Here is a 23070-nt window from a genome sequence, read left to right as displayed (position 1 = left end):
ATGATTGCCAGTTGCTATCCCCACCACCCTCTACTCGGTAGCCCCATTTGCTATACGTGCCCTGCATTGGCACGTATAACCTTAAACCTTATTCCCTGTGCTATTTATTCAAGTTTTATCTTCATTTGACATCGACGTTTGTTCTTTATACGACTATCCCAGGGGATAGGGCTAATATATAATTCGAGAATCACATGTGGTTGTATAAAAATAGATCTCCTCAGCAATTCAACACCCTCCCCCCAAGAAAATGAAAATTTGAGGTTGAACTGAAATTACTCTTAAATTGAAATTACTGGCGATCACATGTAGAAATATCAATAAATATTTAAATACCTCCAATTTCTTGCGGCAATTTCATTCAGTTTCTCAGCACAAGCCACAAGAAACACTGAAAGACAATATATATCAATAAGACATCGCAAACCATCACTTTAACTTTAAATTCGATCTAACTTTCTTCTAAATTGGCTTTATTTCATACAAATGCACAAAAACCATAGTAATAATCCTAGAATTCCATCTTTAAATCAGAGGCGTAGCCAGCGATATAGCAATGTAACCTTTGTTTTGTAGTCAAGATGAAAATATCTTTTGGCATAAACGCACAAAAAAACATAATAATTATCCTAGTTCATTCTAGAATTAAATCAGAGGCGTAGCCAGGGACACAGCATCGAAACCTTTTTTTTAGCGAAGGTAAGGGATTACATATTTTTATGAAATACCCTATGACACCCTATACAGTTCTCCTAGCTTTTAACTAAAGCAAAGCATGTACGGATTAACAAACAAAAAGAACAATAGTCTAAAGACTAGAAGAACCAATAGAGGTCCAAGAATAAACAGTAGCCTAATAATGTAGAAATTCAAAGGAAGAAAAATGGAAAACATTAAAGAGAGAAAGAGTACAAATAGAAAAAAGAAGGAAATAAATTGTCAAAAGAGCAAATCTGAAATATCTTAGGAACAGCTAAGGATATTAAGGTAAAACTTGCAGGAAACGTTGAGGGGGATATTGAACTAAATCAAAAGACATTAATTGGAGCAAGGTTGTCAAAATGGTGGAACTGCAATGTATCTACAACGTTTAAGAGTTTAAGTTGAAACCTTAAGAGAAAGTTGTAGGGAATACTGAACGAAACTAAAATGTGCATCTGGTTATCGAAAAGACATATAGTTAATATCTCAGGAATGGCTAGTGGTATCAAGCTGAAACTTACAGGGGATTTTGAAGAGGATGCTGAACTAAATCAAGAGACACCATACATAGGTCATCAAAAGGAAGAATATGCAATATCTCAGGAATGGCTAAGGGCATTAAGTTGAAGCTTCCAGGGAATTTTGAGTGGGTTTTTATACTAAATCCAAAGATACCAAGTATATTCAGGCTGTCAAAACTGCAAATCTCTTGCCATCTTTCAAACGGCTTGGGGTATTAAGTTGAAACTTCCAGGGAATGTTGAGGGGGTTGCTGGACTAAATCTGAAGATTTCATGAGCATCTTGGTTTTCAAAATGAGGTTCCTGTAATATATCAGGATCAGCCAAGAATATTAAGTTGAGATTTACAAGGAAAGTTGAAGGCGACATTGAACTAAACCATAACATGCGTCCTATGTCTAACTAAATGCGTCCATGTCTAAATAAGAGAACATCTGCAATATTTTATGAACAGCTAAAGGCATTAAGTTTAAACTTTTAGGGAATGGTGAAAGTGAAGTTGAACTAGATCAAAAGGCACTACTCGCATCCAGGTTATCAAAAGGGTGAATTTGCAGTATCACAGGTAGGGCTATGGGTACAAAATAAAGGATTAAGGCACCAGCTGAAACTTTAAGGTAATACTGGATGGGGGATCAAGTAGATGTGAAATTTTGACTTGGGGGTACCAAGGGGAGCATATTATGGACAATAAATGTTTGAAGATGAACGTCTGATATTTCTAATTTATATGAAACCGATTAGCAGCAAGTAATGTTTATCATTTTCTTAACTGCCGAGTTCACATTAAAAGACAATGAACAACAAGCTCAGCACACATTTTTTTTAAAAACAATGATAGTTTTATTAGCAGACAAGTTTTGATCTTTTGTATTGAAGAGACAAAAACTATTATTTTTAACAATAGAGGAGGGGGTAATCCACCTCCTCCAGATCCATCCTATCATCCATTACCATATAGTGGTAATAACTATCTATGAAAAAAATTATTCACAATGCTATTGAAAAAACAACTCAGATTTTGGTTAAAACTGTACAGGAAAGTGAAATGAAAGTGACAAGAAAAAAAGAAGACAATTTTAATTACACTTCATTTGCTCCAAATTTAAGGTCAAAATTGAACAAAGAGACTACAAAAATTTCTTTTTGTGAGTAATTATTTGAACTTTATAGGCATAATTTTGCCTATTTTACATTAGGTAAAAGTAACATTCAGCATGTCATATTTCATGAAATGGATACAAACTTAGGAAGGGCCAGGATTTTACCTTATTTGACAAGACAATGTTTTGTTTTACTTGAAATTTGAAACCCCCGGTCAGCACCGAGTGTGTTTATTAATTGGACATTCAAGTTTTGGCGAATTTTGTGTGAAAATAATTACTGACGTTTTGTCTGCTTTTTTCGTTTCTGGTAATTTAAATGCGTTAGATTTCACTTGTTGTTCGATTGTCCATGCTTATACTTACCAAATGAATGCTTCCTGTATCCAAAACTGTTATACTACTAAGATGAAAAGCAAATCTAATAGCCAACTTGTTATTTTTGGAAAATATTTCTTATTACAATGTAACTGCTTCACAGTGATGTTTATTTAATATATTCACGCACAGTCGCAGATCTGGAGAGAGGAGTAAATATATTGTTTTTCGGAAGTTGATAATGACGTTATTTATTTTTGAAAAGTTACAAGATTTTTAACAAGGGAAGCAAAGGATTTACCACCTCCCCTTCCCTAGAATAGATAAAAGGCATGTGCGGTTCAAGTTATACATTATTTGAAAAAAAGTAGGTTTTAAGGCATAACTACCTTCACTTGCAATTACAACCTCCCTCCTCCAAAAAAAACAAGAGCCAAGAGCTCAAATGGCACTTATGACGAGGTCGGAAGAGCCAAGAGCTTCTTCTCACCAAGTTCCATTACGATCGCTCCACTCTAAACGTTTTCCAATATTTCTGGTTTCCCCTCAAACTCCCCCCAATGTAACTGGATCCATTTGGGAATTAAAATAAGAGCTCTGAGACACAAGGTGCTTCTAAATATCAAATTTCATTAAGATCCGGTAACCCGTTTGCAAGTTAAAAATACCTCATTTTTTCTAATTTTTCCGAATTAACCGTCTCCCCCCCCCCAGATGCTCAGATACCTGCCAACTTTCAGCGATCGCTATATTAATCACATATCTAGCTACGGATCTTCTTCATGTAAAAAATTCGGTGGCCGGGATTCGAACCTGAGACCTCTCGCACCCTAAGCGAATATCATACCCATCGATCATAAGCCATGCTTAAAAAGAACAATAATTTGTTTTATTGGAAAATAAAATTCTTCTCATCTATCTCATTCGCTCGCTCCCCCCCAAATGTTCAAATCGGGGAAAAGACTATTTCTAATTTAATCTAGTCTGGTCCCTGATACACCTGCCAACTTTCATCATTCTAGCCTATCTGGAAGTGCCCAAACTAGCAAATCCCCCCACAACTCCCCCAAAAGAGAGCGGATCCGGTCCGGCAATGTCAATAACGTATCTAGGACATGCGTTTATTCTTCCCACCAAGTTTCATCCCAATCTCTACACTCTAAGCGTTTTCCAAGATCTCCGGTTTCCCCCTCCAATTCCCCCAATGTCACCTGATGCGGTCGAGATTTAACATAAAAGCTCTGAGACACGAAGTCCTTTTAAAAATCAAATTTCCCTACGATCTAATTACCCGTTCGTAGGTTAAAAATACCTATTTTTTTCTAATTTTTCCAAATTATCCGTCCTTCCATTCCCTCCCCAGATGGTCAGATCGGGATAGCAATAATTTCTAATTTAATATGGTGGAGTCCCTGATACGCCGGCCAATTCTCAGTGATCGCTATATTAATCACGTATCTAGTTTCGGATCTTCTTCATGTAAAATATTCAGTGGCCAGAATTCGAACCTTTGACCTCTCGCACCCTAAGCGAGAATCATACCCCTAGACCACAAGCCATACTTAAGAAGAACAATTATTTGTTTTATCGGCAAATAAAATTCTTCTCATCTATCTCATTTGCTCGCTCCCAGCCCCCCCCCCCCCAGATGGTCGAATCGGGGAAGAGACTATTTCTAATTGAATCTAGTCTGGTCCCTGATACACCTGCCAACTTTCATTGTTCTAGCCTATCTGGAAGTGCCCAAACTAGCAAATACCCCCACAACTCCCCCAAAAGAGAGCAGATCGGATCCGGCAATGTCAATAACGTGTCTAGGACATGCGCTTATTCTTCCCACCAAGTTTCATCTCAATCTCTACACTCTAAGCGTTTTCCAAGATCTCCGGTTTCAGTGGCCGAATTTGAACCTTAGACCTCTCGCACCCTAAGCGAGAATCATACCCCTAGACAACAAGCCATACTTAAGAAGAACAATTATTTGCTTTATCGGCAAATAAAATTCTCCTCGTCTAACTCATTTGTTCGCTCCCCCCAAGATGGTCGAACCAGGGAAGAGACTATTTCTAATTTAATATAGTCTGGTCCCTGATACGCTTGCCAGCTTTCATTGTTCTAGCCTATCTGGAAGTGCCCAAACTAGCAAATCCCCCCCCACGATTCCCCCAAAAGAGAGAGGATCCGGTCCAGCAATGTCAATAACGTATCTAAGACATGTGCTTATTCTTCCCACTAAGTTTCATCCTGATCTCTACACTCTAAGTGTTTTCCAAGATTTCAGGTTTCCCCCTCCAACTCCTCTCAGTGTCATCGGATGCAGTCGGGATTTGAAATAAGAGTTCTGAGACACAAGGTCTTTCTAAATATCAAATTTCATTAAGGTCTGATCACCCGTTAATAAGTTAAAAATACCTCATTTTTCCTATTTTTCCGACTTAACCCCCCCAAGCTTCCCCAAAGAGAGCCAATTCGGTTTAGTTATGTCAATCACGTATCTAGGACATGCGTTTATTCTTCCCACCAAGTTTCATACCAATCTCTACACTCTAAGCGTTTTCCAAGATCTCCGGTTTCCCCCTCCAATTCCCCCAATGTCACCTGATGCGGTCGAGATTTAACATAAGAGCTCTGAGACACGAAGTCCTTTTAAAAATCAAATTTCCCTACGATCTAATTACCCGTTCGTAGGTTAAAAATACCTATTTTTTTCTAATTTTTCCAAATTATCCGTCCTTCCATTCCCCCCCCCCCCAGATGGTCAAATCGGGATAGCAATAATTTCTAATTTAATATGGTGGAGTCCCTGATACGCCGGCCAACTTTCAGTGATCGCTATATTAATCACGTATCTAGTTTCGGATCTTCTTCATGTAAAATATTCAGTGGCCAGAATTCGAACCTTTGACCTCTCGCACCCTAAGCGAGAATCATACCCCTAGACCACAAGCCATACTTAAGAAGAACAATTATTTGTTTTATCGGCAAATAAAATTCTTCTCATCTATCTCATTTGCTCGCTCCCCCCCCCCCCCCAGATGGTCGAATCGGGGAAGAGACTATTTCTAATTGAATCTAGTCTGATCCCTGATACACCTGCCAACTTTCATTGTTCTAGCCTATCTGGAAGTGCCCAAACTAGCAAATACCCCCACAACTCCCCCAAAAGAGAGCAGATCGGATCCGGCAATGTCAATAACGTGTCTAGGACATGCGCTTATTCTTCCCACCAAGTTTCATCTCAATCTCTACACTCTAAGCGTTTTCCATGATCTCCGGTTTCGGTGGCCGAATTTGAACCTTAGACCTCTCGCACCCTAAGTGAGAATCATACCCCTAGACAACAAGCCATACTTAAGAAGAACAATTATTTGCTTTATCGGCAAATAAAATTCTCCTCGTCTAACTCATTTGTTCGCTCCCCCCAAGATGGTCGAACCAGGGAAGAGACTATTTCTAATTTAATATAGTCTGGTCCCTGATACGCTTGCCAGCTTTCATTGTTCTAGCCTATCTGGAAGTGCCCAAACTAGCAAATCCCCCCCCACGATTCCCCCAAAAGAGAGAGGATCCGGTCCAGCAATGTCAATAACGTATCTAGGACATGTGCTTATTCTTCCCACTAAGTTTCATCCTGATCTCTACACTCTAAGTGTTTTCCAAGATTTCAGGTTTCCCCCTCCAATTCCTCTCAGTGTCATCGGATGCAGTCGGGATTTGAAATAAGAGTTCTGAGACACAAGGTCTTTCTAAATATCAAATTTCATTAAGGTCTGATCACCCGTTAATAAGTTAAAAATACCTCATTTTTCCTATTTTTCCGACTTAATCCCCCCCAAGCTCCCCCAAAGAGAGCCAATTCGGTTTAGTTATGTCAATCACGTATCTAGGACCTGTGCTTATTCTCCCCATCAACTATCATCACGATCTCTCCACTCTAAGCGTTTTCCAAGATTTCCGGTTTCCTCCTCCAACTCCCCCCAATGTCACCAGATCCGGTCAGGGTTTAAAACAATAGCTCTGAGACACGAGGTCCTTCTAAATTTCAAATTTCATTAGGATCCAATCACCTATTTATAAGTTAAAAATACCTCATGTTTTTCTAATTTTTCTGAATTACCGAATTAGGCCCCCAACTCCCCCAAAGAGAGCGGATCTGGTTCGGTTATGTCAATCACGTATCTAGGACTTGTGCTTGTTTCCCCCCTCCCCAACTCCCCCCAATGACACTGGATCCGGTCGAGATTTAAAATAAGAGGTCTGAGTTACGAGGTTCTTTTAAATTTCAAATTTCATTAAGATCCGATTACTCGTTTGTAAGTTCAAAATACTTCATTATTTCTAATTTTTCTGAATTACCCCCCCCAAAGAGAGAAGATCCGTTCCAGTTATGTCAATCAAGTATCTAGGAGTTGTGCTTATTTTTCCCAACAAATTGCATCCCAAGTTCTCCACTCTAAGCGTTTTCCAAGATTTCAGGTTCCCCCCTCCAACTCCCCCAAAGTCACCAGATCTGGTGGGAATTTAAAATAAGAGCTCCGAGACACAATATTCTCCTAAGTATCAAATTTTGTTAAGATCTGATCACTTGTTTGTAAGTTAAAAATACCTCATTTTTTTATTTTTACAAAGAAACCACCCCACACTCCCCCCCTCAGATGGTTGAATTGGTGAAACGACTATTTCTAATTTAATATGGTCTGGTCCCTGATACACCTACCAAATTTCCTCGTCCTAGCCCAAACTAGCAAAACCAGGACCGATAGACAAACCAACAGAAATTGTGATTGCTATAAGTCACATAGTAAATACCAAGTGACATAAAAAAAAATTATAGCAGTACCCTTATATTGGTTAAATAAGCACTTATACCAACAACTTATTTATGTGATGATTTTGTTGATTTTCAGGAACACTATCTGGACCAGGAAAACAACGCTAACACAAAATTCCAGGTTGTGGCTGATTTTGAATACAAAGAGCTTTTTGGGGCAAGTAAAACATTTTAGAAACTGAGCTAAGATTTTAGAAAAGAGCTTTTTGGAGTAAGTGAAACATTTTAGAAACTAAGCAAAATTAAAACACAAAAGAACATAATACTAAGAGACAAAGACAACTTACATAAAGACAAAAAATGAGAAATTTGAAATGCTGGTCTATTCCTAAGACGTATTACCAAAAACAGGTTAAACATATGAAAAATGATAAGTGCCAATATCCATGGTTCTTTCCAGTTTATCTGAAAATTATAAGAATTTCAAGTGCAGTAGTTTAGAGACTAGCATGACTTAAATGGTTGGACAAGACACAGTCAGGAGCAAGCAAAAATGAGTCACATGTTAGAAAGAGCATCAATAGAAATAAAAAATCTTCTAATTTCATTTATAAATACACCGACCATATCTTAGTCATAAATTAAACCACAGCAAATTCATAATTACAGAGTAAAGTAATTGCAATTTGAAGCCCTTTGATTATGAACAGTGTTTCTACTATGAAGAATTAGTTATTCACCTCCATCAGCCAAAACTCTCGAATTTGCTGTTAATAAAGCAAAACTTCAGAAAACCTTCAGGCAAAGAGAATGGAGTCAGGCCTGAGTTAGACTACAGTTGTGCCTGTAAACAAGAACAGAATTCCGCACTATAACAATCAAAAATTGTACTTTACTCAACTTTCAAACAACATTTTTTACATAAATCACATTAGACTTAGGGCTGGAGGACACAGGTATGCTTGTAGCCTAGCAACAAATTACCCTTCATTCATACTGAGGAAATTTCAGATGAAGGGGACACTGGGGCAATATGGACTCTCGGGTACGTTCCCACGCACTCTATTAGTCACTTAAATTGGAATTGACAGCAAGAAGCATTTACTTACAGATAGTTGATCAGCTGAGTTCACAAGAGTGCTACTTAGGTTAGGAATCTGATAATTAAAAGTTGCGGATGCAAATTGTGGATTGGAGATGCTCTAAGATTTTGTTGAGATTATTTTAGGAGAATTATGGATACCAGTGATCAGGTTATTAATTACAGGGTACCTACAACGCCCTTCTTGCAGCCAAATCTGCTTTGTCAGGGGTGCCGAGAAAGCATCAAAGCATTCTAACATTCCTATAGCAAGCCTGATAAAAATGGGTGAAACCATTGAGGAAAATACCATTAAATTAACTCAAGAGTAACAAGCCAGAGATAATCAAAACCTGTAGTGCCATTGACAAAACATTAAGTACATATAAATTATCTGATTTATCATTTATCTCACAAAAGCTAGAAGTTGTACTATAGACTCCAAAACAATGCTGTATTCCAGCCTAACAATAAACAAAAATGAAGCCGAAAACAATTACAGACAACTGGGAAAATAACAAAGTGGATTGGTTTATTCATTCCTGAGATGCCTTGGTGCGACTATTCACGCTCCCTAGGCTGCAAGCATTGATTGTGCAACAGGTTTCAATCCGGCAACAATCAGGGAGCGTGTTGACAACTACTCAGCAGTGTTGTAAAAGGAGAAATTTGCAAATTCTATATAAAATGTAGACAAAACTAACATTATGATTCCGCAGAGACCTAAGAAAGGGATAGCTTTATAAGCTGTTAATCAAGCCGGTCAACTGACATCATCCAAGATGGGTAAATTTGAAACAACATGTTTTACCATTAGCATTACATGTGTTATAATTCCCCTCTTTATAGTCTTTCTGTATGTTCATTTTAAAAATATATGGCCTCTGGTGCACTTACTGGCACAAAAGCTGCTGCTCATATAAGTAGATTGATGACTTCTGAAACCTTACATAATTTCTAAAACACTTTCAAAAGCAAACGCAATGCAGTCTTGCCTCAAAAATCCTATTGTACACGGACAGCCATGTGATTCATATCACTAGAATTATTGGAATTTGCTAATTAAATTGGATTGTAATCCTTACATTCCCACTATACACGAGTCAAAAACTTCAGCCTTTGAAGTTTTTTTTTTTTTTTTTTTAGCACCAACAGCTCAATATAAGAGAGCTACTGATATGAGGGTCCTTAACCATCCTGGCCAGCTCATCAGAACTGATAATGATGAAGATCTGCTTGGCAGTGCTTTTCTACTGGTTTTTATGCTTCAAAACATTTTGTCTATTTTTAGGGTTTCTGGAGCCTATCCCTTCAGCCACAATAAGTTTGCAAATGAAAAACTCCTTAGCTTTTATGACCATGCAGAATCAGCTCCTCCAAGTTAGAATCCTCCTGAAAACAAGGATGTGAATAAACCAGGCCCTTTCTCAAATATGTGTGTTAAGAATTACCAGGAGAAAGGCCTGTATGTCAAAATGTCTAAGATCTCCATTCTGACTAAAGCCAGTACCAAGGAAAATGCTACCAGCATCAAAGGCGCAAAAATGACTTTAAAAACCCAATTGACAAAATGTACAGAAAAATTCAAAGAAAAGAAAATGTGAGAAGTAAGAAGCCCACAGGTTACCAAGAAAAAGGTAAAACAAGTCTTGAATTTTGACATAATAGATAGTATAGTAGTCAGCATGGTATGGAAGAAGATTTCCATCTAAGTCAATTGGGTGATGAAAGTATGCATGCAGAAGTTGTGGGATACTTCAACTATGAGGACATAATAAACCCTGACTAAGTCCTTGTCTTTAATGGAAAAGTAGGGAAGATCTTCACCTGCTCTGTTAGCAAAATCATATACCAAAATAAGATACTCTATTTAAAAAGCCTTTATCCATTCATGGGGATGGATAAGATTTATAAATTTGACAGAGACAACATCAAAACAAACATTGAGCCTCTGTCCCTTACTGGCTATACTACATGATAAGCAACATAGTTTTTTTTTTTTTTTAATTTTTAAAGAGCACCTGTCCAATATGATATCAAGCGTTTCATTAAAATACTTTGCTAGTCTTGCAGTTGAATGTTGTCTAAGTTGACAGAAAATACCTAGTTTATATTTGTGTATCAAACATTTCTAATATACATCAAACTAAAAATCAGTTACTCTGCTCTTCTAGTTCTGAATTTAAGAGTTCCAGGCAAAACACAAATCAGTATCTGAATAACTCATGCCAAATGTTTATTATACCCAGTGTTCCAGGTACTTGGAAACTAATAGAAACTTTTCATAGATCATTCCCAATGCAAATTTGGTAAGAGATGCAAGTTTGTCATCTATTATGCAAATAAAGCCAGCATAATAAAAAATTGTATTATTATATTTGTTTGAGAAGAAATGACTTCAAAAAAAGCTATTTGCGATTCTGTAAGAAAGTGCCACAATACCCTTGTCTCCCTGCTCTCAAAAAAGGTTACTTTATCCTAATTCAAACAACTTTTTTACAGCAGACAAATGAGATCTAAGGTTAGACTGCACACATATGCCTGCAGTCTAGCATTAGCATAACCCTATCATTCACACCAGGCAAATTCCAGATGAATTTAACTTGTTTCTATTATTTGATAATTTGAAAAAAAACTTTAATTGACTGGAAAGACAAAAATTATGAGAATATCAAATAAATAGGATAATAATAGAAAAATACTAGGGAGCCATCTGAACTTCCAAAATGCACCTCTAGCTCATCCCTTATAAAAAAAAAAATAATTCATTACTTGTAACAATAAATGACGTTTATGACAACTAGTAATAACCGGACTAGTTATCATCTTTGTCAGTTGTGATGCTGGCTTTTAGCTTTTCAATGCTTAGATTTCTTAGCCATTTAGACTGATATTTAGCTGAAAAATTTATGGGTTTTATTTTTGGATTCCAGCCCAGTTTTTTTTTTGGTATAACTACTTCTAGCAAGGTGGTCTCCCATATTTTTTTTAGATGCAACATTACTAAGGATTCTAAGAAAAGTTTCAGCAATGGCAATAGGAGAATTGCAAGCTGGTCAGGTAAAGAACCAGAAACAATAAAAGAAATTGTAAATCTAAGCATACCTGTTGGGCCCTTATGTCCATCATGGTCCCCAGGAATTGTAGGGTTGTCTTTTACTTTAATTTACAAACAATTTATTACTTTACATTTCTTAACAATCTTGTGGCATTAAATCCATGGTGCTTGTATTTAAGTAACATTTACTAGCTAAGTTTCTGAGAAATCCAATGCCATTTCAGGCTCTAATAGCTGTACCAATTTATAGGTCCAGCTAAGGAAAAAAAAAAAAAAAAATCAAATTTAAGTTTATCCCAATAGAAGCCAGGCAAAACTTTCTTGCTGTACTTTGTTATTTTTCAAATTAAACTCATTTCAAACTCTGGAACAGGAATTAGAGTCCAAGCCTTGCAATAAACAAATATTCTTCATCAAAAAGGTCAAATTCAAGAACAGAAACTAGTCTCCGTTGTGCAAAAATATTCCCCAAAATTCTGGGACTATTAATGATTGCAGTTTTTCACTCTGAAAGAGCAGACTGTAACAAATCTAGGACACAGTAGGAAAACATTCTGGTCAGGACAAATTCTCAAGTTCATGGTTCTGACTTTTAGTCATTCTTGCATTAGATCAAAAGTTTAGTCAAGAGGATAAACCAGTGCATATTGCATAGCAGGATCAATGTCATATCAAAGAAAATAAATAAATGTTGCTGTTAAAATTTTAACTCAGAATCAATGCAGCCATTGTTCGTATTTCCTTCTTAGTCTACTTCTTTAGATCATCGTGAATTAAGAAGAATACCTGTTATCAATGGTGTATCCAGGATTTTTGTTTATGGGGGGATATTTTTATGAAGGTATTTTACAAAAAAAAACTTTAGAGGGCATGTCAAAAATTTGTGTACATACATTTTGTTGTGTTTTTCAAGTTGGACTTCTCTTTTTTGGGGGGTAGGGAGGAGGTTCAAACCCAGTGACCCCCCCCCCGCTCACAGGATACAGCCTTGCTAGTTATTATTGTAGATTATTTAGAATTAAATCGTGACTGTGCGATTTGTTTTCTTCCTTTAAATATTTTGCAGATTTAACTAATAAAACTTGCTGATTTGACTAATAAATATGCTAGTCAACTAATGATAGGCCTGATGTTCCTTTGTCAATATTTTGTTTAATCTTGACAAAACACACACTATGCCAGTCATCTGCCCTTCGAAAAGTTCTTCAGGAAATCAGCCATAAACCAAACCAGAGGCCACTCAGAAAAGGTATACAAGCCAGAAAACATGCCCATGCAAACTTTTTCTCAGCACAAGCAGTCAACACATGGAACAACCTGTCTGAACATGCCATCCAAGCACCAAACATCAATAGCTTCAGAAACAGAGTTGAAAAGTACTGGGAGAAATGCAACACCAAGTTCAATGCATTTGTTGAGTAGTCAACACAACTTAAAGATCAACCCACTACAAACCCATCAAGCAAACATAGGGCATTGAACAGGCAGGGCAACTGCTGAATGGTGCTGAACAACTTTGAGTAGCTTTAAGTAAGTAAGTTGCCGGCTTTTTAAATATAGCCTAAGCTATATCTTAAATTACCTTAAATCACATTGCCAGCAATGAAGACAAGTGAATGCTGGTTAATGATGATGATGACTCAACTCACTAGGTCCACCCCAAATTGTGAGCCAAGGTTTCTTGTACTAGTCTTTGTCAACTGCAGACTTGAAGGCTTCAATACTGCAAGACATAACAGAGTTCTGGCTAGAAGAGTTCCATAGGTTGACTACACAATTAGAAAAGAATATATTTTGCAGCCTGGTGCTAGCACATTTTCAGTAAGGCTTCAAAGGGGGACCTCTAGTACACTGCAAACTTACTATCTGAAACAGGATAGGGATCACACTCTGGTCACATACTAAATTGTATGTCATTAACACATCTCCTTGCCTATGTCTATATGTGAGAGATGGTAATTTGAGCTTGTGTAATCAGATAGGATATGGAAGATACTGAAATCCCTTTATACATTTAGTCTCTTGTTGCTATACTGATTTCAGAGTTGATATTGCACCCTTATTGACTGGAGTAGCAATACACATCCCAAATGCTAATTTTGGTCTGAGCATGCCCTTTAAGAGCTTGGTGATCTGCTACAGAACATTCTTTTTGTTAAACCAAGAGTTTGGTCAACACTGGCTACTATAGGCTGTGCATAAAAATTAAACTTATCATCAACCAAGACTCCCATATCTTTTTTGCTATGACTGCATATGAGTGGTAGTTTTGAAACATTGCTGGATTCCATAAAATACTGGTACAGAAGCTTATTTGCTCCAAATGAATGACTTTGCATTTCTGGGTATAAAATTCATGCTGCCAGGATTTTCTCCACTTTGAGAATACATCAAGATCAGCTTTGATGGCTATGGCACATTGTGGGTCATGGGCAGGACCAATTATTTTGAAATCATCCACATACAAACAAATCTTGTTCTCTGATTGAAGGTGCATTGCTGATGGGAATATTAAACAATGTTGGACCTAAAACCACTCCTTGAGGGGCTCCACTTTTAACATCTGCTGATTCCAAAAAGAAAATTCATCTGCCATCTCCAAATACCCCTACCACCTGCTTTCTATTGGTAAGAAATTGCATTGTCCAGTTGACAACATCTTCATGATGCATTGCACAAAGTTTAGAATTTAGTCTCTGGTGATATACATTATCAAATGCTTTGGCTAGATCCATAATATCATGTCAATAGGAGATCCCTCATCTGTAAGTTTTGTGACATGCTCTAGTGTATCAATCAGGTTAGTATTAACTGATTGATTAGGACCAAATCAATGCTCATTAGGTGATAGTAGACAGTTATTATTTAAATGAGCCATAATGGCTGAGTTGACCATATCCTCAATTAGTTTTCCAATTGCTGATGCAAGATTAATTGGTCAGTAATAGTTAGAATCATTTCTATTGCCACCTTTGTTTGCAGACATGATGTAAGCATTCTTCCAGTCTTGTAGAATATATTTAGTACATAGGGAGTAGTATGTAGTAGAAAAGTAGAGTGAAGGGATGCAATAACACAGCATATGTCTCATTTAGTGGCTGAGGGTAGTACATCTGGAAATGTGAATTTATTTGGGTTAATCATCTTCAATTTGTGTCAGATTCAACTCTACTTTCATCAATAGTTCATGTGGAAGACTCTAAAATCAACGATGATCATTTACCAATCACGTGCCAACTATCTTGCTCCATGGCGACCTCTGTGCAACGTAACTGTCCCAAGTGGTTCTCAAAGTTAAATTGGGAAAATACCAATGTTTCACTTTATGTATTGACATTGTCCCAGTTATTATCATCTATTAAAGTGCCTTTCCACTTATTGCAAACATCTGTATCTACAACTTCAACGGGGATAGATATCAACTCGTATTATCAGCAAATAGTGTTCTGTCTAAAGTCTGCCGCTAAAACAGCTGTAGCCTCCGAGTGCGTGCGAACGGGTACTCGCAATCCCTTTTGGAAAGTTGATCTTAAAGTGAAGATAGCTAAACAAAAAGCTAAGTTCTGGCTCCGTATGTGGATAGCCTGTAATCGTCCTTCTTCTGGTTCAGTACATCAAATAAAACAGAAAACCAAACGAGAGTACAAATATTCCCTGTGTAGAGCGAGACTGAATGCCTGGGATGGTCCTTGTGACAAGAAATCCCGGGATGGTGTTATAAACAGTGTTAAGTGTTCACCTCCAATTAATTCGTCTCTTTGGCTATGTGACTTCGTTTCTCATTATAAAAATATTTTGCTTTCATTTAATATTAATCTCCAAAATCATTTTACAAAGCTTGTAAACTCAATCCTCCCAATTCGTATCAACCAATCTCAAGTGTTGTCGGTGGAATCTGGTGTTATACTCCGAGCTCTTATGCAAGTGAATAAGTCTGAGTCTCTCAATAGTGATGGTCTTTGCTTCAAGTTTTTTGCTTATGATTGTCCTGAACTGCTGAAGCATTTGCAATTATTGTTTCAGATGTGTTTGGCACAGTCTGTTGTGCCAGATAGTTTTTTGTCCGGTTGTATATCTCCCATAGTCAAGAGGGGTAAGGACCCCAGTGCTTGCTCTAATTATCGTCCTATCACTGTGTCTTGTTAGTAAGCTATTTGAATATGTATTGCTACCGGCCATTAACTCCAAGTGCAATTTTACACCCTTCCAGCTTGGTTTTAGAAAAGGTATGGGCTGTTTTCAAGCTCACCATATTGTGGGTTGGCTAATGAAACAAGCTGTTGCTCAAAAAAGTCCCCTGTATTGTTTGACTGTTGACATATCTAGTGCTTTTGATAATGTAATTCATTCAAATGCTTTGTTTTCTCTAGCAGCCTTGGGTGTTAACCTTTCTATTGTTTCAGTGCTTAAGTATTGGTATGCTAATTCTTCAGTTAGGGTGAAGTGGAAAGGTATGGTAGGGGAGTATATTCCTGTTAAAAAAGGCGTTAGGCAAGGTGCCGTGTTATCCCCGAGCATTTTTAAATGTGTTTTAGCTTTGTGTCTCCAACGTTTTCAACCGTCAATTTTTTACAATGATAATTTAGGCATTAGTCACATTGCATATGCTGATGATGTTCTGCTTCTTAGCCAGACAAAAAATAGTCTAATTACCAACTTCTACCGGCTTTCAGCCGCACTATCCACAGTAGGCCTTTCAGTTAATGCCTCCAAATGTGAGTTTTTGTGTTTTGGGAGTCCTCCACCAGCATCACCTCTTTGCTTGGGTTCTTCAACTATACCATGTTCAGCAAGTATTAAATGGTTGGGTCTCTCTTTTTCCACGTCACTTTTGTCTACTTGCTCTGCTATTACGTCCAGCGTGCTGAAAAGTATGCGGGTTGGATATGCAAAAATTTCACCAAATCATGGTTGGTATAACCAAAATGGACTATGCCATCTTTATTCTAGTTTTTGTGCCCCTGCTGTTTTTTATCTTTCTGGTTTTGCTTTCCTCCTTCGCAAGAAGGATACAAAGAAAATATGCTCAGGATATTTTAAGTATTGCAAGTATTTGCTGCATCTGCCTTGGTGGTATTGGAATCATACAGTTGTCTCTAAATTTGACATCGTTGATGTGCCCTCGTGACTGAAACATTTATCTAAAGATATATGTTTTAAAACTTGGCAAATGGTCAGTGGTTTTGACCCTCTTTGGCCATTTTTTGATTGGAGGTAATTTATTTATGTTGTATGTCGTTATGCTGCTATGTTATTTATGTTATTATGTTTTTTGTCTTGTTTTTTCTTTTTTTGTGTGTTTACTCCACAGTTTAATGTACTTTGTGGGTTATAAATAAATTATTATTATTGGGTTTCTACATCAGTTTTGGTAATAATAATGGGTGCAATACCTTTTAAAATTTCATACCTTGGGGGATCTGCAAGTGGACCATTATCAGGACAGTAGCCTAAATACAAAGACAGAATGCTTATTTAATTTATTGGCTATTACCCTTGGGTCAAAGATTCTTGTGAAATCTAGGAGAAGTTGAGTGACACCATGCCTACTGGGGTTACCAGATGATGCATACCTCCAAAATTTCTTGGAGTTAGATTTCATTGTGACTGCTATTCATTCCTCATACTTTTCAGTGGTTTTGCTATTAGGCCTAAGACTTCTCAGTTGGTTATGCACCTGTTCTTATTTTGTGCAATAATACCCCTGGTTTTAATTCCTTATATATCTAATTATAAAGGGACAGGTAAAAAGTAAAAGTGAAGAATATGGGATTATTCTTTACAGTCTCTACTGGAAGTACTGATCTTTGTTTCATGGCCCTTAAGCCAAGATTTCTAATAAGAGGTTAGGGACCAGCTGTCATGTGCTTTTGCATGCCCTTCCTTCCCAGATTTCTCTAGGTACCAATTTAAAGCTGTTTAGACTCTGGTTGAGCTTACATGGTCACAGCAGTGACCCCTATTACAAATGTAATAGGCTAACAGTAACACCAGGACTCACACTCCTAACCTTATGGACAAGGAACTTCTTGGCTAAGAATAGCTGATAAAGCAAGAGGAAAAAATTGCAATGGAAGCAATTATTACAGCCTAAACTAGCTTGAACACTGTTAAGGGGGATCTAAAATTCCAGCACTCTTTTTTTGCTAGGCCTACCCAACTCTGGTATTGTAAGAAAATTTAATTATAATTTTCTCAATTAGGATTAACAAAAGAACATCTCTAATTTAAAGTTCAATAGACTAGGATCCCCCCAAGGTCTCAGTATAAATGGTTTAGCACAAGCTAGTGACTACCATGGAAATAGGCCTACAATAGTCGATGGCATGTTTAGCCAGTATTGAAGATACTGCTTTATCGATATCTAAGTAAAAATAGTGTGTTTCCCATGTTGTACTCTCACGTTAAGTAAGAAAGATTGAAAATATTCCATATTGAGCTATTTTAAACTTTGTAAAACGTAGGACATCTATGATCGAAAGACAGGCTTTTCTGCTAGGTCCTCTCTTAATTGCCTTTTTTAACTCGTTTTTTCGTCGTCTTCACAAAAATTGTAAGGTATCCCTTATAATAACAATTCTGTTTCAGCTAAAAAAAAATTGTTGGATTATATTGTTAACGAATTTTTCAGAAAAATTTCAGAAATCTGTTGCAGAAATTAAAGTGCAATACCAAAAAATCCCTAATGCAGTAACTAGTTTTCCTATGCTAAAAGCATCTGGGGAAAAACCATGGCTGCCGATATTTTTTTCTGTTTGCAGTCTTTTTTTCTATCCCAATAAATATCTCTTAAGATAATTTAGCCTAAGAAGGGCAATCAAAAATTGTGTTTTTTTTAATTTTCTACCAAATTAACACATTTCTGAAATTTGTCAGCTAACAATTTCTGATAACCAACACTTTTGTTACCAAGAGCTGAAAAACTGCTATCTTACATTTTTGTAAACAATTAAACCAAAAAAAAACACTAGCTTGTTGTCTAGCTTGTTACGTTGTTAGTAATAAATGATATCGACTTTATAAGAATTCTTTAAATAATAAAAATGATCCGATCCATACCAGAACTTATAAAAATTATAAAAGTACCCTAAATGAACCACTGAAAAATGTAAAAAAAAAGATGAAAGAAGATTCACAAAAACTTGGGGTGACTATGAAAAAACATAGAAAACAATTGAAAGCGTGAATCGACAGAAAACACTGTTTTCCCCCATATAGTATTAATGAAGAACGGTTTGCCAACCAATATACAAGAAAAAGTATGCAATGCTCTTTCTCGACATTTTCCAAGTATTGAAGTAAATCTATCTTCCCATTGTAACGTTCTACCTTTTTTATCCCAGTTGACCTGGGTTCTACAAGTATTGAATAAACGTCTGCTTACGAATCAACTGACTTTTTACATGGTGTCAGAGCCCCTCTAAAAGTGATGGAAGCCAACGTACCATACCCCACAATGGACTGGTCAAGCGACAACCTCAAAGAGGCATGGTCGAGATTCCAAACACATGCAATCCGCATGTTCCAAGGACCCCTTAGTGGAAAGACTGAAAAAATCCAGTTTGCGTTCTTGCTGATCTGGTTAGGAGAAAAAGGGAGAGACATTTTTAGTACATTTACAATATCTGCTGAAGAAACAGACAAAAATTGGAACATACATATCCAAATTCAGTGAATATTTCAGCCCCCAGTCAAACACGGTGTTCTCAAGATACCTCTTTCACAAAAGAGACCAACGTGATGGTGAAACAATCGATCAGTACATCACAGAATTAAAGTTATTGGCTCGGGAATGTGAATACTCCACAACAGACTTGAAAGAGGAAATGATAAGAGACAGACTTGTATGTGGTACCTCCTCAGCGAGAGTCAGAGAGAAGCTTCTACAGGCAGGTTCAAATCTGACCCTGTTACAAGCAGTTAATATATCGAGGGCACATTTAGAAACCCAGGTGCAGCTTAGAACAATGTCGCAACCTGGCTCGAGCAGCATCCACGGAGGCCAGGATGCATACATTAAACAAGAAGTTGACTTCATTCGAAAAGGCAAGAAGACGAACCAGAGTACACAAGCCTACAAACAATGTTATTTCTGTGGCGGAGAGTACTCCCCCCTGCACAAATGCCCAGCCAAAGGAAAAGCGTGTAGCAATTGCGACAAGCTAAATCATTTTGTGACAGTTTGCAAAAGCAACAGAAAAACAGTAAACCTCATAAACCAGGAAGCATGTCGAAATAAAGACGATGATCTCTTTATCGATACAGTGAACATTATTGATTCTATTAACATGGATAAAGGTGAGGACCAACCTTATGTGAAGCTTATGGTGAATGCACAAGCCAGAATCACTTTCAAAATCGACACTGGCGCCCAAGCAAACATCATTCCAGAAAGGAATTTCAAGACCCTCAAGCCAAAGCCTGTAGTACGTGAAACGCTACAGATTCTTACTAGTTTTGGCGGCCAGAAAACACATACGCTTGGAGTCTGCAACCTGACATGTACATACACAAACGGCAGCAGTGAAACTCAGCCCTTCTTCATTGTAAAAGGAGCTGAACCAAAAGGAGTACCAGCTAGACGCGTTCCGATATCCCTCCAAGACAGCTTTAAGAAGGAACTCGATAGGATGGAAAGCCTTGGGGTCATAGAAAAAGTCTCCCACCCCACAGATTGGGTCAACGCTGCAGTTGTAATTGAAAAGCCTGACAAGAGTCTTCGGGTCTGCATCCACCCCCACGACTTGAATATGGCCATTAAACGACCCCATCTCCCAATGCCTATATTCGACGAAGCTGTTTTTAAACATGCCGGCGCTAAGTACTTCACAAAACTTGACGCTCGCCATGGATATTGAGTCGATATTGACTTGACGAGGAGTCGTCCGAATTAACAACGTTCAACACACCATATGGCCGATACAAGTTCAAACGGAAGCCGTTCGGCCTAATCTTGGCGCAAGACGAAATCCAGCGCTGCATGGAGGAGGCCTTTGAAGGTATCAAATGTTTTTCAGTCATAGTGGATGACATCATCATAACCGGCCGAACCAATGAAGAGCACGATTCTAATGTGCGCAACGCGCTTATAAGAGCCCGCGAGAAATGCGTGAAGCTCAACCTTCAAAAATGCATGTTCAAAAGTGATAGCATCCCGTACTTTGGACAAATAATATCGGAAGCTGGCATCCATCCAGATCCACGGAAGGTTCAAGCAATAGAGGAAATGCGCATCCCATCGACTAAAGATGAACTTCAGACCGTCTTGGGAATGATGAACTATCTGGCAAGGTATATACCCAATCTTTCCTCACTGAACCAACCACTTCGCGAACTGGCAAACCAGCGAGAGTTCAAGTGGGAAGAAGAGCACAACTCAGCAATCACAAACATCAAAGAATCGATTTGTGACTCATTATCATTCCTTGATCCAACATCAGGAAACATCGAGCTCTAAGTCGATGCTTCGAAGTTCGGCCTTGGGGCTACCATTCTCCGGAATGGAAAAACTGTATCCTTTGCATCGAGATCGCTTAATCGCACCGAGAAGAATTACTCACAGATAGAAAAAGAATTATACGCTATCCTCTTCGGCTGCCTGCATTATCATCAATACCTGTATGGCCGGAAATTCATCGTTATGTCCGACCACAAACCTCTGCAAGTCGTCCTAAACCGCCCTATTTCGAAGTCGTCACCTAGGCTGCAACGGATGTTACTGAAAATCCAGCCATATGATTTTACAGTGATATTTCGCCCTGGTAAAGAAATTCCTGTTGCCGACGCCCTAGCCCGCTTATATCTCCCTGAAGAGGATACAGAAACGCAAATGGAGATCGAAGCGTACGTGCACTCTGTGATGACGCTTCTCCCAATAAGCCCGGACAGGCTGAAAAAGCTAAAAGAAGAGACAGCAGCTGATCATCAATTGGTTCAGCTCACTAAGACTATCCAAAGTGGCTGGCCCAAATCTAAAAGGTCCGTCCCCACAAACATACTCCCATTTTGGAACTTCAGACACGAGTTAACAGTCATAGACCAGATCATATTGAAAGGCGATCGTTTGGTGATTCCAAAAAATTCCCGCAAGAACATCCTAGACCGCATCCATTCATCACACCTGGGAATTGAAAAGACTAAGCAACGAGCTCGCTCTATTGTGTTCTGGCCAGGTATGACAAAGGATGTTGAAGAACATATCAGACACTGCTATGCGTGTACCAAATATCAAAACTCGAATCAAAAGGAGCCGTTGTTACCTCATGATATCCCTCGCCTACCTTGGAAGAAGATCGGTTGTTATCTGTTCTACAAGAGTGGAGAATATTACCTCATCACCGTCGACTATTACAGCCGGTTTTTCGAGGTTGATAGAATCGGTAGCAATGCATACGCCCATCAAATCGTATCATGTCTTAAGAAACAATTTGCGCGGTATGGAATCCCTAGCGTCCTTATCGATAATGGTCCGCGGACTCGTCGATAATGCGGACCGATAATGGTCCGCAATTCACATCAGCTCTATTTCAGAAGTTCATAAAAGACTGGGAAATAGCTCACAAGACTTCATCGCCAAACTTTCCGCAGTCAAACGGACTTGCAGAAAGGACAGTACAAACAGCCAAGGATATCCTTACTAAGACTCATCTCGCAGGAGACGATTTCGAGTTGGCAATGCTCGAATACAGGAACACACCGGTCGATGGACTGGTTTCCCCAGCCCAGATGCTGATGAGCAGAAACTTGAGATCGATAGTTCCTTGCACTGGAGAACTACTCTCCCCAAAAATCGTTCATCATAGCGAGTTCGTGCAGAACCGAAAAAAGCAACAATCACGCCAAAGGAAATACCACGACAGGCAGTCAAAAGAACTAAAACCCTTGCAAGTCGGCCAACCAATTCAAGCCCAAATCCAGGGTAAGACATGGCAGTCTGGCACAATCGTGAGAGCAGACAAGCATCCCAGATCATAAATAATCGAGACGAACGAAGGAGGAACCTATCGGTGAAACAGGCGTCACATAAAGGTGCTCTGCCATTCAAACAGGTCACCTGATGCTACTGAAGCCCTGGAAACCGCACATGGTGAATCTATGGGAAAACCACATGCCGAAGCTCTTACTTCGTCACCCATAACTTCGTTTGCTGCTCTCACCCCTCCACCTAAAACGCCTGATCTAAACTCACGGCCGACTTCCCATGATCTTAGTCCAGCATTCCATACGTCAATACCTGTACCAAGCACAAGTCTCACGACCCACGTGGATCTACAGGGTGCTCCGTATTCGACCCATTCAGGTCGATGCGTAAAGCCCGTAAAGAAACTAAGACCGCTAATCGTAGAGGTGAATTAGAGAAGTGATCCAAGTGCCTTATCGTATTATGAAGTATGTATGAGAGAATGAAAAGTGTTAGAGAAGTGAGCCAAGCGCCTTCTCGTATTCTAAGAGTGAAGACCACTAATCGAAAGAATTGGTCTAGTGATGCATGCCCGATTGAAGTGGAGTGGATTGGT

General features: G+C 38.4%; 1 protein-coding gene across 2 annotated transcripts in view; it reads right to left on the bottom strand.

Annotated features, from left to right (window-relative positions):
• Positions 1 to 23070, bottom strand: part of LOC136036125 (beta-ureidopropionase-like) — a 73600-nt gene that overhangs the window by 6772 nt on the left and 43758 nt on the right. Inside the window, exons 10-11 of one of the 2 annotated variants that reach the window (XM_065718144.1) lie at positions 7763 to 7880; positions 337 to 391 (exon numbers count right to left, since the gene is read on the bottom strand). In XM_065718144.1, coding sequence (XP_065574216.1) covers positions 337 to 391; positions 7763 to 7880 — 173 coding nt within the window. The remainder of the gene's footprint in view (positions 1 to 336; positions 392 to 7762; positions 7881 to 23070) is intronic. The other variant, XM_065718145.1, reaches the window with a different exon arrangement.

This window comes from Artemia franciscana, chromosome 15 (genome assembly GCF_032884065.1).
Source record: "Artemia franciscana chromosome 15, ASM3288406v1, whole genome shotgun sequence".
Lineage (NCBI taxonomy): Eukaryota > Metazoa > Arthropoda > Branchiopoda > Anostraca > Artemiidae > Artemia > Artemia franciscana.
The sequence above is the reverse complement of the archived record's forward strand: the minus strand, read 5'-3'. Positions and strand labels throughout refer to the sequence as shown.